The 14,191-nt window shown below is 45.1% G+C and overlaps 1 protein-coding gene across 4 annotated transcripts in view; it reads right to left on the minus strand.

Moving 5' to 3' along the window:
* Positions 1-14,191, minus strand: part of ARHGEF12 (Rho guanine nucleotide exchange factor 12) — a 250,615-nt gene that overhangs the window by 131,549 nt on the left and 104,875 nt on the right. For 3 of the 4 annotated variants that reach the window (XM_008150189.3, XM_028158387.2, XM_054724755.1), the window contains 4 exons: positions 5,997-6,175; positions 4,389-4,466; positions 4,115-4,234; positions 2,156-2,296 (listed from right to left, as the gene is read on the minus strand). In XM_008150189.3, coding sequence (XP_008148411.2) covers positions 2,156-2,296; positions 4,115-4,234; positions 4,389-4,466; positions 5,997-6,175 — 518 coding nt within the window. The remainder of the gene's footprint in view (positions 1-2,155; positions 2,297-4,114; positions 4,235-4,388; positions 4,467-5,996; positions 6,176-14,191) is intronic. The other variant, XM_028158388.2, reaches the window with a different exon arrangement.

Here is a 14,191-nt window from a genome sequence, read left to right on the forward strand (position 1 = left end):
CCCGGGCTGCTGGCACCGCCTTCGCTCCGGCCCAGAGCCGCCTTTCTGCTTTCCCACACTGCCCAGAGGCCCGGAGCGGCTGGGGTGGTGCGGAATGCCTGTGTCGTCGCCACGGCAACGACGCAAGCGTCCCGCCCCTGGCCGCTCAGCGCCTGTGTATGCAAATGAACCCACCATCTTTGTTGGGTTGATTTGAATACTCACTCCTGATTGGCTGGTGGGCGTCGCGAAGATACGGTCAATTAGCATGTTACTCTTTTATTAGGTAGATACATCTAAGCCACAGATTTTATTGTAACATCACTCTAAATACAAAATTCACAATTTTCTTTCTTTTTTTTAAATATATTTTTATTGATTTCAGAGAGGAAGGGAAAGGGAGAGAGAGAAAAACATCAATGATGAGAGAGAATCATTGATCGGCTGCCTTCTGCATGCCCCACACTGGGACCAAGCCCACAACCCAGGCACGTGCCTTGACTGGAATCAAACCCACAACCCTTCAGTCGGCAGGCTGACGCTCCATCCACTGAGCCAAACCGGCCAGGGCCACAATTTTCTTTCTTATGACTTGTTCTCAATCCCTCTGATATGCCAGGCTTTGGAAGCAAAAAGGTAAACGGGACAGTCCCTTTGCACTCAGACACTTCCCTCTAATGGTAGGACCAAGCCATGGAAAGAGAAGGAAAAGCAGCACTGGAGCAGAAAGGAGGGCATGAGAAGGCACCCTCAGCCACTGCCGGTACAGGTGACGCGTGGGCTCGCCGGTTTCTGAGATGAACGACAGCCGTTTCCTCCATGCCCTAATGTATCAGGGAAACTTCTACTGCTCTCCCAGGCGAGGCGCTTTCACACAAAAGTGCCTTTGCTTATAGAGTGCTCGCACTCTGCACCTCGGTAAAGGCAGCTCACTTATCACCTGGGTAAGTTTGGCAAGTTAGATAACTCCATTTGGCCTGCTTTATCTTTTGTAAAGTTATGATAACAACAGTACTACATTACATGGCTGTTTTGAGAATTAACTAAGATAGGGATGTAAAACACTGTGACAGCATATTATATGTATGCATAATAAACGTTAGCTGTTATATTTTTTTTCTTGAGTCAAACTGGATTTCTCATTAAAACCTTTCGCATACCCAATCATAAGACTCCTACTGTCATCTTTCTCTCACTGAGTCATTGGGCCTAAGCCTCAAAAGGTGGTTGGGATGATGGCTTAGGCCAGTAGCTTTCCTTTTCTTTTTTGTTTTAGTGGAACCTTCAGTAAGGCAGGAGTTTTACTGTTAAATATAATACTTGGGTGTGTCTCTGTGTATGTGTGTACACATGTATACATGCACATACAACAAAGTCAGAAAGAGTAACACCACCTCTACATGCAAAGCACTCTTATTTCCTATTCTTTTTTTTTTAATATATGCTGATCCCAACCAACTAAATTGATTTCATAAACCAGTTTTTAAAATGCTGCATTAGACTACTTTGCTCATTACTTTAAAAAAAGAGTGATCTATTTGTAATTCATTATTCTATCATTGCATACTACTTACAAAGAAATGCTGAGTAACACTGAATTTAGCTTTTAAGTATTCATATGACTATGAAGCCACATCATATTCAACTTCAAATATTTTATCTTTTAACAAATATCCAAGTTCATCTAGCAATTTCTGGGTTAATCAAGAAACTTATACTAAACATGGGCTATTAACACAAGTCTACCTAATAGAACTACGAAGTCTTTTCCTCTTTGCAACGGCAAAGGGCCCCATGTTTCAAGACTGAGTAACTCTGACCACAAATGGAATATTAACATGCTCTTAAAGATATCAACAGCTGGCCTCCCGGTTCAGTAAGAAAGCACTTGTGTTATTAGCTTTTCTACCCTCAAACAAGATACCTGCTGGGAAATTCCATCTCCTCTAAAGAAACATGTGTCAATGGTGTGCAAGAGAAAAGGAAAAGTGAGCTCTGGAATTAAAAGCTCCTATACAACAATGTCCAGAATTTCTGCTTATCCAATTGCTACATTAAAGAGGGCAACAATAAAAATATAAGCAGGAAGAGAACATAACTCTAACTCATGCAACTTAAAATTAAACCTAGAGAGCAGCTTTCAGAAGACCCAGGAAGACAGAGATATGGAACTTACATCTGCAGTGTCACTGCTGGGCCACGATGCATCTCCGCTGCTACAGTCACCTCTGCCTCGTCCATCACCAGAATCCGCTTCCACCTCACTGCCTGCTGGTATGTCACTGAAAGGCTTGGAGGATGTAATTACAGCTCCATCCTAAAATGGTTTACACACAAACACATTAAAAAGACTTTCACTGTGGACTGCATAAAGAAATCGAGTTGCACTACAACCTAAAGAAGAGCGCTAGCATCTGGCCAGTTTGATGTGATCAAGAATGCCTGAAGATCTAAAAGTTAAAAACATAAACAACTACTAACTCTGTGGCTCTAAAATGGCAATGCTCAAAGACAGTTTAGTAAGGAGGAAAAAAGTTTATGATATAAATCATGTAGCTTAACAAACTGTTTTAACGTAAAGGTAAAACAGTTTGTTAAGCTACATGATTTCTATTTCCTGACCATTCGTAAAGATTATTACACATAGCATCTGGTTCACTGCCTTTCAACACTTCAGAATTTCAGTAAATCACAAATACTGAGATACAATGCTATAACACAATGATAAGCTTCTAGATCAGGAACCACACTTTCACTATTTGAAGACAGTAAGAATGCTGTCTTTGCTCAGTAATAACAACATAAAACTGTCAACAAAACTGAAGGGTAATTCTAAAAACATCTATGGATGTTTTTGGAACTGAAGGTGATGAAAAAATAAATAATGTGTAATAGTAAGTACACTAACCCAGCAAGTCAGGAGACCTTAAGACTGTGACCTTGTGTAAGTCACGTAACCAGCTCAGGCCCTAGTTCTCACCACCTTAGCTAACTGACCTCGAGTGCTGTCAGTGCTCTGAACCTGGCTGTCACTGCCAGGCCTGACTGAGGAAGAAGAGCAAATCAACAGCTCTTACTGCTTTTAAATGATATAGGCAATTCACCCTTTTTGCTTTAAAATGAGGTAAAGGAGCTTTTCATATACCACATCTGAATATTATCTATATTAGAGGATTTTGCAAATTGTCCAGGATGCCATCACAGTAACAACCGAACAGCAGGTTGCGTGGGGTGATAAGGCCAGCAGGGGGGTTAGTGAGGGACAACCAAACGACTGAACAAGCAGACTGCATGGGGTTAGTGAGGGATGGCCAGGCAAGCTGGCAGGCAGGTGAGCGATTAGGAGTCAGCGGTCCAGGATTGTGAGAGGGATGTCTGGATCAGGCCTAAACCAGCGGTCGGACATCCCCCAAGGGGTCCTCAATTAGAGAGGGTGCAGGCTGGGCTGAGAGGAACGCCCCCTCTGTGCACAAATTTTGTGTACCAGGCCTCTAGTAGAATATAAATCTGGTTGAGACTTAATGCTAAGCTATTTTTTCTAATGACACCATCATCTCCATACTTATACTTACGTACCAAATTCAGTTGAAATCTATTTTAAAATTACAATGAAACGATAGTATCAGGAATGTGAATGTGCTTTGAATTCATCAGACTGGGCTTAAGTTCCAGTTCCATTGCTTCTGAGCTACATGATCTCAGCAAGTTATTTAATCTTCCTGAATTCTTTAAGTGTGTGTGTAAAATGGGGGGAAACATCAAAGCACCTAATCTAAGAGGGCTGTTGTGCAGACTAAGGAAATCCTGTCCAAGTACTTAGCACAAGGCCTGTCAATTTGTAAGATCTTATAACTATACTTAAAAACATAATTGCAGAAGGAACCTCAAAAATTACATTTTAGTAATTTGTCACATTAAAGCAAAAGCAATTTTTTAAAATTATTGTGGAAATAAACATCAAATCATGAGCAAGGCAATCATCGAAGCCCACATTTCTGATAATGAACCATCATTTCTGCCAGGCCCTACAGGGCCTCCTTTAGGAGAGAACTTGCACGGCAGGCGCTGCGGTGCTCTCTGGGCGCTCACAGAGCGTGCTCCCCACAGGCAGGGGAGGCTCTCGGGGTGTTGCTACCTGCGGGGGGCCAGCGGCTTTGGAGAGCTGCTCCTGCAGCTGAGGGAGGAGTTTCTTGGCCTCTTGGATCTCTTTTAGCAACTTTGGGGAAGGAGCTCGGTTGTAATCTTCCTGCAATAACTGAAAAGTTATAAAAAACATTTTAATAATTGATTGCTTATGTCAAGAAAATAGAGAAAGTCTATTCTTAATCAAATAGCTGATGGCCTGCGACTCTGAGAAGAAGCCAGTCGCATTCTGACTGCCTGGACACAGCCCTTTCCTAAGGCAGTACCTGCAGCCGTTCCTGTTCTTTCTGTAACATTTTTCTCAGAATTTCTACTTTCTGGTTATGAACCACATTGTTTTCCTCCTAGAAAAAGATAAAAAAACCAACAAACAAAAAGAACCAATACAGGGAAAGTGAAGCTAAAATAAATAAGGAAAACGAGACATATAATGCTATGCCCCAGCTCTGGTTTTCAATATCTATTACGATTTTCTTTATTTCCATCACTTAAAAGGATGGACTTTTAGACATGACACTAAAGATAAAAGATTACAGGGAAATTTTAGCCCTTTTCACTTTTACTAAACTAGGCTCAAGAAAACATTCAATACTTATATTAGTTGGAAAAATGAAGTTGGCTTAAGTATAGGAATACTACTTATACTTTCCCATCTTTAGATCATTATTGTCAGCCCCCATACATGGCTTCCTACCTGACCTCACGCCATCTCTCCTTGTTTTATAACCCTTTATTTAATCAAATTAGTCTTCCTAAAACCCTACTATAACCCTAACACTCTCTTGCTCAAAAGCGATTTTAATGGATCTCACTGCCTATCTAGTTACATATAAAGTAACCTTGTAGCTGTGAGTTTTCTGAAAATAAAGAGTCCTAAGTTTTCAAGCTCCTCTCCCATTACATAAAGCCTTCCCAGGCAGCAGCTCCTTCCGGGTGGACTTGGCGCCTTCTTGGCTCTCCCTCCCCTGAGCTGCCTTCACTTCCACTGCACCGCTCACGGGTACCTGGTCTTCAAGGCTCAACAATAAAATAGCTTCCGGCGAAGTCCTTCCTCATCACAACTGGATGTACTCACCCCTTGGAATTCTTATAGAACTGACTATTTTCCCCTCATGTCACATTCTGCCTATGTATTGTAATTACTTGTATACACTTGACTCCATCTTAAACAACAAAGGTTTATTACACCAAGCACTAGGTGTTTGTTTTTTCCAGAAACTATGGGCTCAACAATAAACAAAACAAACAAACAAACAAAAAACCCATGTTCTTTCAAAGTATGGACCTTGAACACAGGATATTTTAAATATTTTTGTGGGAGGCAAATGGTTTTGTGAATAGTAGGCGTTTAATATTTTTAAAATTAAATCTATCCCAATACTCAGTAATCATTCCAAATTACAGCTGACCCTTGAACAATGTGCGAGTTAGGGATGCCAGTCGAAAAGCTCCGTGTGACTTTCTACTCCCCCAGGACTTTACTAACAGCCTGTTATTGACAGGAAGCCTTACCAATAACAGAAACAGCCGATTAACACATATTTTGTATGTTACTTGTATTAAATGCTGAATTTTTACAATAAAGTAAGCTAGAGAACAGAAAATGTTATTAAGAAAATCATAAGGAAGAGAAAATACATTTATAGGGCTGTATGTATTTATTGGGGGAAAAAAATCCATGCTTAAGTAGACCTGCACTGTTCAAACCCATACTGTCTAAGGGTCAACTGTATTATGTAATTATTATATTAGAAAGTTGTTTTCTGGAATCTTGAACTTAAATTTGCTTATCAGCTCAATACCACATAATTCTGAATATAAAAAGTAAAGGCATTATGCAACTGAGTATTTGCAAAGACATTTCCCGCTCTTACCCCCATGAGCACAGGACTAGTAATTCTCTCCATATTCCCAGACGCTCCAGGTGAGTGAGGAGATGTCGTGATAGGAGACATATGTCCAGTGACGGAGGGCTCTACTTCAGAATCAGCAAGTGGGACCTGGGGCATCCCAGGGGGGCGTCCCTGAACAGTGAGAGCTACATAGGAACCAGCTTGGGTGGGAGAGAAAAGAAAGGGAAAGGAACTCTGTAAACAAGTTTTTACAGCATTTCACTACTTAGCCTTTGACAGTTCTAAAAGTATCCAGTCATGTGAGAAAGCTGCACCTACTGCTAACCACTGGTCCACGTAAAAACAACCCAATGTCTTTTTTATGAATCCTCTAAGAATCTAAAAGAACAACGTCATTTTCAGATAGCAAATTACTACTCATATTACTTAAAAGCAAATAAAATGTATAACCCCCCAATTTTTTAATTAGAGAAGAGTGAATTAATACCAACCATCTACTAATGACTATGTTTAATTTCTTAAATGCAAAGCCCTAGCTGCTTTGGCTCAGTGGATAGAGCATCGGCGGGCAAACTGAGGGGTCTTGGGTTTGATTCCAGTCAAGGGCACATGCCCAGGTTGCAGGCTTGATCCCCAGTGGGGGGCATACAGAAGGCAGCTGGTCAATGCTTCTCTCTCATCATTGATGTTTCTATCTCTCTCTCTCCCCCTCTCCTTTCCTCTCTGAAATCAATAAAAATATTTTTTTAAAATTTTTTCTTAAATGCAAATTTTTAAAAATCATTTTAAGATATTAATTAGGCAGAGTTTAACTAATTTTCTAGAATATAATGATGCAATTTTAAATTAACTTTACTAAATAAAATTGACAAAAAAGTGTCCCACAAAACCCTCAATAAATAAGTAATGAGATTAATTTTTAAAATTTGGAGAAGACTGATGGGGCAAGATGGCTGTGGGACCAGGAGACTTCGTGCCCGTGCTCCCAGCCCGGCTGGACTTCCAGCTGAAATGCTACGCGGCTGCCTGGGAAACGGAGAAGTGTAGCTGACTGGACATGGGTGTCTAAGGAGCGCTAAAGAAACAGCGCAGAGACTGTAAGAGGGGGATCCCCCCGGGGCGATGCTCGGAGGAGGCCCAAGTGATATTGGCTGCAAAGCACCCTCCACGCAGGGAGCCCCAACCCCAAGCAGCAGAGACTGGAAGGAAACCCACGCAGCATCAGCATCGCAGCATTGGGCCCAGGGGCCCAGGGGGCTCTGCCTGCCCAGGAGGCTGGGTCCTCCCTCCCCGTGACAGAAGGCGCCAGGTGCTGCTGCCCCGGGGGGATGCCGCAGGCTCTGACTGCAGAGGCTGCACAGCAGTGTTTGGCTCAAAACACACGGGGCCCGAGGGCTGCACCCAGCAGCGATCTGAAGGGCGCTGGGCGTTCCTGAAAGGCTTACACAGAGCCCAGAGAGCATTGGCGTGGGGAGGGGAGGGGCGTCCCCACCTGTAGTGCAGGGTTGGAACCCGCCCGCACCTGTGGAGCCGTGGGGTTGGCAGCAGGCAAACCGGGGATTTTATTTTATTATTTTTTATCCTCACCCGAGGACATTTTTGCATTGATTTTTAGGGAGAGTGGAAGGGAGAGGGAAAGACAGACAGAAATATCGATGTGAGAGAAACACATTGACTGGTTGCCTCCTGCACGAGCCTGACCAGAGCCCAGCCGGGGGAAGAGCCTGCAGCTGAGGTACGTGCCCTTAACCAGAATCGAACCTGGGATCCTTCGGTCTGCAGGCCAAGACACTATCCACTGAGTCATACCAGCAAGGCTAGATCGGGAACTTAGGCCTGCACCGAAGAGAGGGGAGCACAGGTGGAGCTGGGGTAACTGGCCCCGCTTTACTGAGACCAGCCAGTGGAGACTTCAGTCCTGAGTGGGGCCGACTTTGTAACCCCTTCTGCTTGGGCCTGGGGCACAAGGGCCCCGGTCCTGGCAGAGCTGAGTTGTTCCGATGGTGTCCCATGGGAAGGCCTCTACTGCGGAGACAGAGGAGGGTGAGCTGGCTGTGTGACTGCATTGTGGAGAGACCCATCCAAACTCCCTGTGTGTCCAGGCGTCCAGGCCCGGGAAGGAGGGGTGGAGCTTGTCTCCCCCTCTTTGGGCTGGGAACACCCCTACCTGAAGGAGACCAGATCCCCTGCTGGACACACTTTGGTGGGGGCAGGAAAACAGCACAGAGTAGGACATCCGAGAGTAAGACCCTCAGAGGCTGCTGTCTAGCAGCAGAAAAGGCTTAGCCCGGTCCTGAGGGCGAGACTGGCAACATTCTCACTCGGGATCTCTTTTGACAAATCCCACTGAGCCAGGGCAGCAGAAACTTCTCCTGCAGAATGGGCGGCAGGCCATGTCCAACCTGAGCCTGCACCGGTCACCTGACAGGGAACTAGAGTTGGAGGATGTGGTAGACTGAGGAGTGTGGCTTCGCAGCAGATTCATTCCCCCTCAGTGCGAGCCTGATGAGTCACCTCTAAGCCGGGACCCACTAGCTCTAGCTGTACTTGCCTAGCTTCACCCTGAAAACTCTTCAGAAAACACTGGAGGAAAAACAGGCACTTGGCGGGGCGGGGGCGGGGGGGGGCGTGCAGAGTAGCTGACATGTGGAGCGGACCTCAGACAGCCTCAGACTGACCAACGCTACAACAGGACACCCAGAGGCAAACGTGGACAGCTCCTAACACTGGCTGACACTCAGGTCTCCCGGGAAGCCTGAAATCCAAACACAGAACAGTGCGTCTGATCATGTCCCCCCAGGTGAGCGCCACGTGGCTGGATTTAGTTGTTGTTCTTTTTTCAATATTTTCTTCTTTATTGCTTTAGTATTATTGTCATTAATATTTTGGTTCTTTTCTCTCATATCTTATAAGCCTCCTTCCTTTTATTTCTTTTTCCTGTTCAGTCTTTCTTTCAGTTTACCTTTACCTTTCTTCTTTTAACCAGTGCATAATTTTTTTACCTTTCTTTCTCTGTGTTCTTGTCTCTTTTTTTTACCTTTTTCCTTTTCCTACTCTCTATTCATACTTTTTGCTCTCGCTTTGTTCTTTAAGAATTTTTTTCTGTCACTTTTCTACTATTCTTTTTTCATTTTGCTATTAGTAATATTATCTTTTTCTTTCTTTTTGTTTACTATTCTTGTTTTCTTATCTCTTTACTAATTCTCTTCACTTTTGTGGTTGCTTCCCTTATTAGCACATGTAAAACAGCTCGAACAACATGGATTTGGGTGAGCCTTACAGTTAGCCATCCTGAGAGGAGAGCCCACCCACAAACAGGACAACAACAATCGAGACCAAATTATAACAGGAGAGCCCAAATAACCCGCAAAAGGGTTACTCCTAGGACATACAACTCAGTAGTACAGGACACTGGGTCCCACAGAACATGTACTTAAAAAGCCCACCCCAAGAAGACTGCAAGTCATAGCAAGTCTATCTAATTTACAGATACAAACACAAAGAGACACCTAAAAAGGGGAGACAAAGAAACAACCCCCAACTTAAAGGAAAGGAGATATAGCCAGAAAAATACATAAATAAGATGGAGGTGAGAACGTTATCAGACATAGAGTCCAGAGTAATGGTTATAAAGATGCTCAAGGAACATAGTGAGAATGACAAGGAACTTAGTAAGAACTACATCAGCATGAAAAAAAGCCATAGAATTAAGAGCCAGGCAGAAATGAAGACTATATAGGACATCAAGAATACACTGGAAGGAATTAAAAGCAGGCTTGATGAAGCAGAGGATAGATAAGTGAATGAGAAGACAAGTCAGAAAAAAACACTCAATTAGAGCAGCAAAAAAAAAAAATACTTAAGCATGAGGACAGTTTAAGGGAACTCAGGGACACCATCAAATGGAACAACATTCACATCATAGGGTTACTAAAGGGAAAAGACAGTGAGCAATGAATACATAACCCGTTTAAAGTAATAATGATAGAAAACATCCCTAACCTGGTGAAGGAAAAAGCCACACAAGTTCAGAACTCACAGAAAGTACCAATCAATATGAACCCAAAGAAACTCACTCCAAGGCACATAGGCACATCATAATTAAAATAGCAAACATTAACATGTTAAGCCCCATGTCAATCACCAGGGACTGACACTATACTTTCCATCCAGAAGACAAAACAGGCTGGGTGCTTAATGTGTTAAAGACAAAGAGATAATTTCAAGGGCAGCAAGAGAGAGATAGTCAGTGACCTACAAGGCAGCTCCCATAAGGCTCTCAAATGAGTTCTCAATAGAAACACTATAGGCCAGAAGGGAATGGCATGCAATATTGAAAGGAATGAAAAGCAAGGATCTGAAACCCAGACTACTCTATCTAGCAAAGCTATTATTCAAAATTGAAGGTGAAATAAAAAGCTTCCCAGACCAAAAAAAAAAAAAAAAAGGCTAAAGAAGTTTACCACCACCAACCCTACAATGCAAGAAATACTAAAGGGATTTCTGTAAGAAGAAATAGAATGAGAGAGGACCATAACCATAAAGAATACAAATGACAAGAAATAAGTACCTATCCTATCAAATAAAGAGGGAATATGCAAATTGGCCATCACACCCGGCACAAAGATGGCAGTGCCCATAGCCACTGATGGTGGTGCTCAGTCCCCTCAGCCCCACTGGAGTCCCCAGTCCTTTCAGCCCTGCCGGGGGGAGGGAAGGAGGGTGGCAGGCACGCAGTGCAGCTGGACCCGCCCCCAGCCCCCCAGCCACCTAGGGCCAGCCCGAGATGCAGGCAAGCCTCAGATGGCGGCTGCCCAGCCAACGCCCGAGGCACAGGAAAGCTTCGGATGTCAGCTGCCCAGCCGCCAGAGCGGGCCCGAGGTGCAGGCAAGCCTTGAATGGCAGCTGCCCAGCCGTCCAGGGCTGCCTGAGGCTTGCTCTGCTAGCATGGCAGCAGCAGAGGTGTGATGGGGGCGTCGCCTTCCCCTGATCGCCGGGACACCTCCCACTCCTGAGGGCTCCCAGACTGTGAGAGGGGGCAGGCCGGGCTGAAGGACCCCACCTCCAGTGCATGAATGTTCATGGACCGGGCCTCTACTCTATAATAACCTTAAATATAAATGGATTAAATGCTCCAATCAAAAGACATAGGGTAGATGAATAAGAATACATGACCAATATGTATGATGTCTGTAAGTGTTAGATCTCAAAATAAAAGACCCAACCAGAATAAAAGTGAAGAGATGGGAAAATTTTCCATGCATATGGAAACATAAAGAAAAGCATAAGTAGCCAAAACCGGTTTGGCTCAGTGGATAGAGCGTCGGCCTGCGGACTGAAAGGTCCCAGGTTCGATTCCGGTCAAGGGCATGTACCTTGGTTGCGGGCACATCCCCAGTAGGGGTTGTGCAAGAGGCAGCTGATCGATGTTTCTCTATCATCGATGTTTCTAACTCTCTATCCCTCTCTCTTCCTCTCTGTGAAAAATCAATAAAATATATTTAAAAAAGAAAAAAAAAGCATAAGTACAATACTTACATATGACAAAATAGACTTCAAAGCAAAAGGCTTTAACAAGAGACAAAGAAGGTCACTTCATAATACTAAAGGGATTGATCCAACAAGACGATATAACCCTGTAAACATATACACACTCCCTATAGGAGCACCTAAATACATAAAAAAGCTCTTGGAGGACTTTAAGGGAGAGATCACCAGCATTACAGTGGCAGGGGACTTCAACGCCCCACTAACATCACCAGGTATATCTTCCAAACAAAAAACCAACAGGGAAACAACGACTTTAAACGACTCACTACATCAAATGGATTTAATTGAAAATTTATAGAACATTTCACAAAAAAACAGCAAAATATACGTTCTCAAGTGCACACGAGACTTTCTCAAAGGCAGATACATGTTAGGACACAATGTAAGTCTCTGCAAGTTCAAGAAGATTGATATCATATCAAGCATCTTCTTGGATCACAATGGCATGAAACTAGTTACCAACTACAATAAAAACACTCAAAAACAATCAAACACATGGAGGCTAAATAACATGTTATTAAACAATGAATGGGTTACCAATGAGCTCAAGCAAGAAATCAAAAACATCCTGGAAACAAATAAAAATGAACACACAACAACCCAAAATCTACGTGACCAGTGAAAGCAATCCGGAGAGGGAAGTTCACAGCAATATAGGCCTACCTAAAGAAACAAGAAAAAGGACTAATACGTCCCTGGGTCTGGGAGAGGCCACGCGCCCCCGGGTCCAGGTGAGGCCATGTGTCCCTGGATCCAGGTGAGGCCTCGCGCACCTAGGTCCTGGTGAGGCCACACGCCCCTGGGTCTGGGAGAGGCCACGCGCCCCTGGGTCCGGGTGAGGCCACGCGCCCCTGGACCCGGGTGTGGCTGGGTCCCTGGGCCCGGGTGAGGCCACGCGCCCCTGGGTCCAGGTGAGGCCTTGCGCCCCTGGTCCCGGGTGAGGCTGGGTCCCTGGGCCCGGGTGAGGCCACGCGCCCCTGGACCCGGGTGTGGCTGGGTCCCTGGGCCCGGGTGAGGCCACGCGCCCCTGGGTCCAGGTGAGGCCTTGCGCCCCTGGTCCCGGGTGAGGCTGGGTCCCTGGGCCCGGGTGAGGCCACGCGCCCCTGGGTCCGGGTGAGGCCACGTGCCCCTGGACCCGGATGAGGCTGGGTCCCTGGGCCCGGGTGAGGCCATGTGCCCCTGGGTCCAGGTGAGGCCTTGCGCCCCTGGGTACGGGTGAAGCTGGATCCTGGTTCCAGATGAGGCCGTGTGCCCCTGGATCCATCCGGGTGAGGCTGGGTCCCGGGCCCGGGTGAGGCCACGCGCCCCTTGGGTCTGGGTGAAGCCACGTTCCCCTTAGTCCGGGTGAAGCCGTGCCTCTGGGTCCGGCCGAGACCAAACCAGAGGGAGTCGGACCTCCGTTACCACCATTTGTCCACCATCCAGAGCTGAGGGGTCAGTGCTGACATGTACACATAAGGAACTGGTGGACAGTGAAATTGGGTCTCAAAAGAACTGTTGGTCCAGAAAGAAACTCACTACAGACTGATTCATTTGCCTGTCAGCATAACTATTATTGCTTGTCTCACATTCAGTTCTTATAAGTATATATCTAGTGACATATGATCTCGCTCATCTAGGGGAAATGATGAACAACATAGACTGAGGAACAAGAACAGAACCAGAAACAAGGAGGCATCGATCGGACTATCGGGCCTCAGAGGGAGGATAGGGGAGGTTGGGAGGAGGGGGAAGAGATCAACCAAAGGACTTGTGTGCATGCATATGAGCCTATCCAACGGTTAAGTTCAACAGGGGGTTGGGGCATCCGTGGGGAGGGGTGTGGGATGGGAATGGGGGGATGAGGACAAATATGTGACACCTTAATCAATAAAGAAATTTAAAAAAATAAAAAATTTAAAAAAAAAAAAAGAAAAAGGACTAATAAACCATTTAACCCTATAAATAAAAGAATCAGAAAACAGTAAGAAAAGCCCTAAGTAAGTAGATGGAAGGAACAAATAAAGATCAAAGCAAAAATAAATGGCATAGGAACTAAAAACAAAACAAAACACAACACAAAAGAGCAATGAAACCAAGAGCTGGTTCTTTGAAAAAAAACAAGGTTTATGAACCTTTAGCTAGACTCATCAAAAAACAGAGAGGGTTCAAATAAACAGAATCAGAAATGAAAGAGTTGAACAACTGACATCATAGAAATTCAAAGTGTTCTAAAAAATGCTACTCAAAGTATTCTAAAAAAATACTATGAGAAACCATAAGCCGGCAGTAGGACAACCCCCGAGGGGTACTTAGCACTGCCGCAAAGGCGCGAGAGGCTCCTGCCACCACCACTGTGCCCACCAGCCGTGGGCCCGACTTCCAGCTGAGCGGCACTCCCCCTGTGGGAACACACTGACCACCAGGGGGCAGCTACTGCATTGAGCGTCTGGCCCTGGTGGTCAGTGCACATCATAGCGACAGTCATTCCACTGTGTGGTTGATTTGCATAATAGCCTTTTATTACATACTAGAGGCCCAGTGCACGAAATTCGTGCACGGGGGTGGGGGGTGTCCCTCAGGCCAGCCTCCACCCTCTCCAATCTGGGACCCCTCGAGGGATGTCTGACTGCACATGTAGGGCAGTGGGACATCCCTCTCACAATCCAGGACTGCTGGCTCCCAAC

The sequence above is a fragment of the Eptesicus fuscus genome, chromosome 13 (assembly GCF_027574615.1).
Source record: "Eptesicus fuscus isolate TK198812 chromosome 13, DD_ASM_mEF_20220401, whole genome shotgun sequence".
Lineage (NCBI taxonomy): Eukaryota > Metazoa > Chordata > Mammalia > Chiroptera > Vespertilionidae > Eptesicus > Eptesicus fuscus.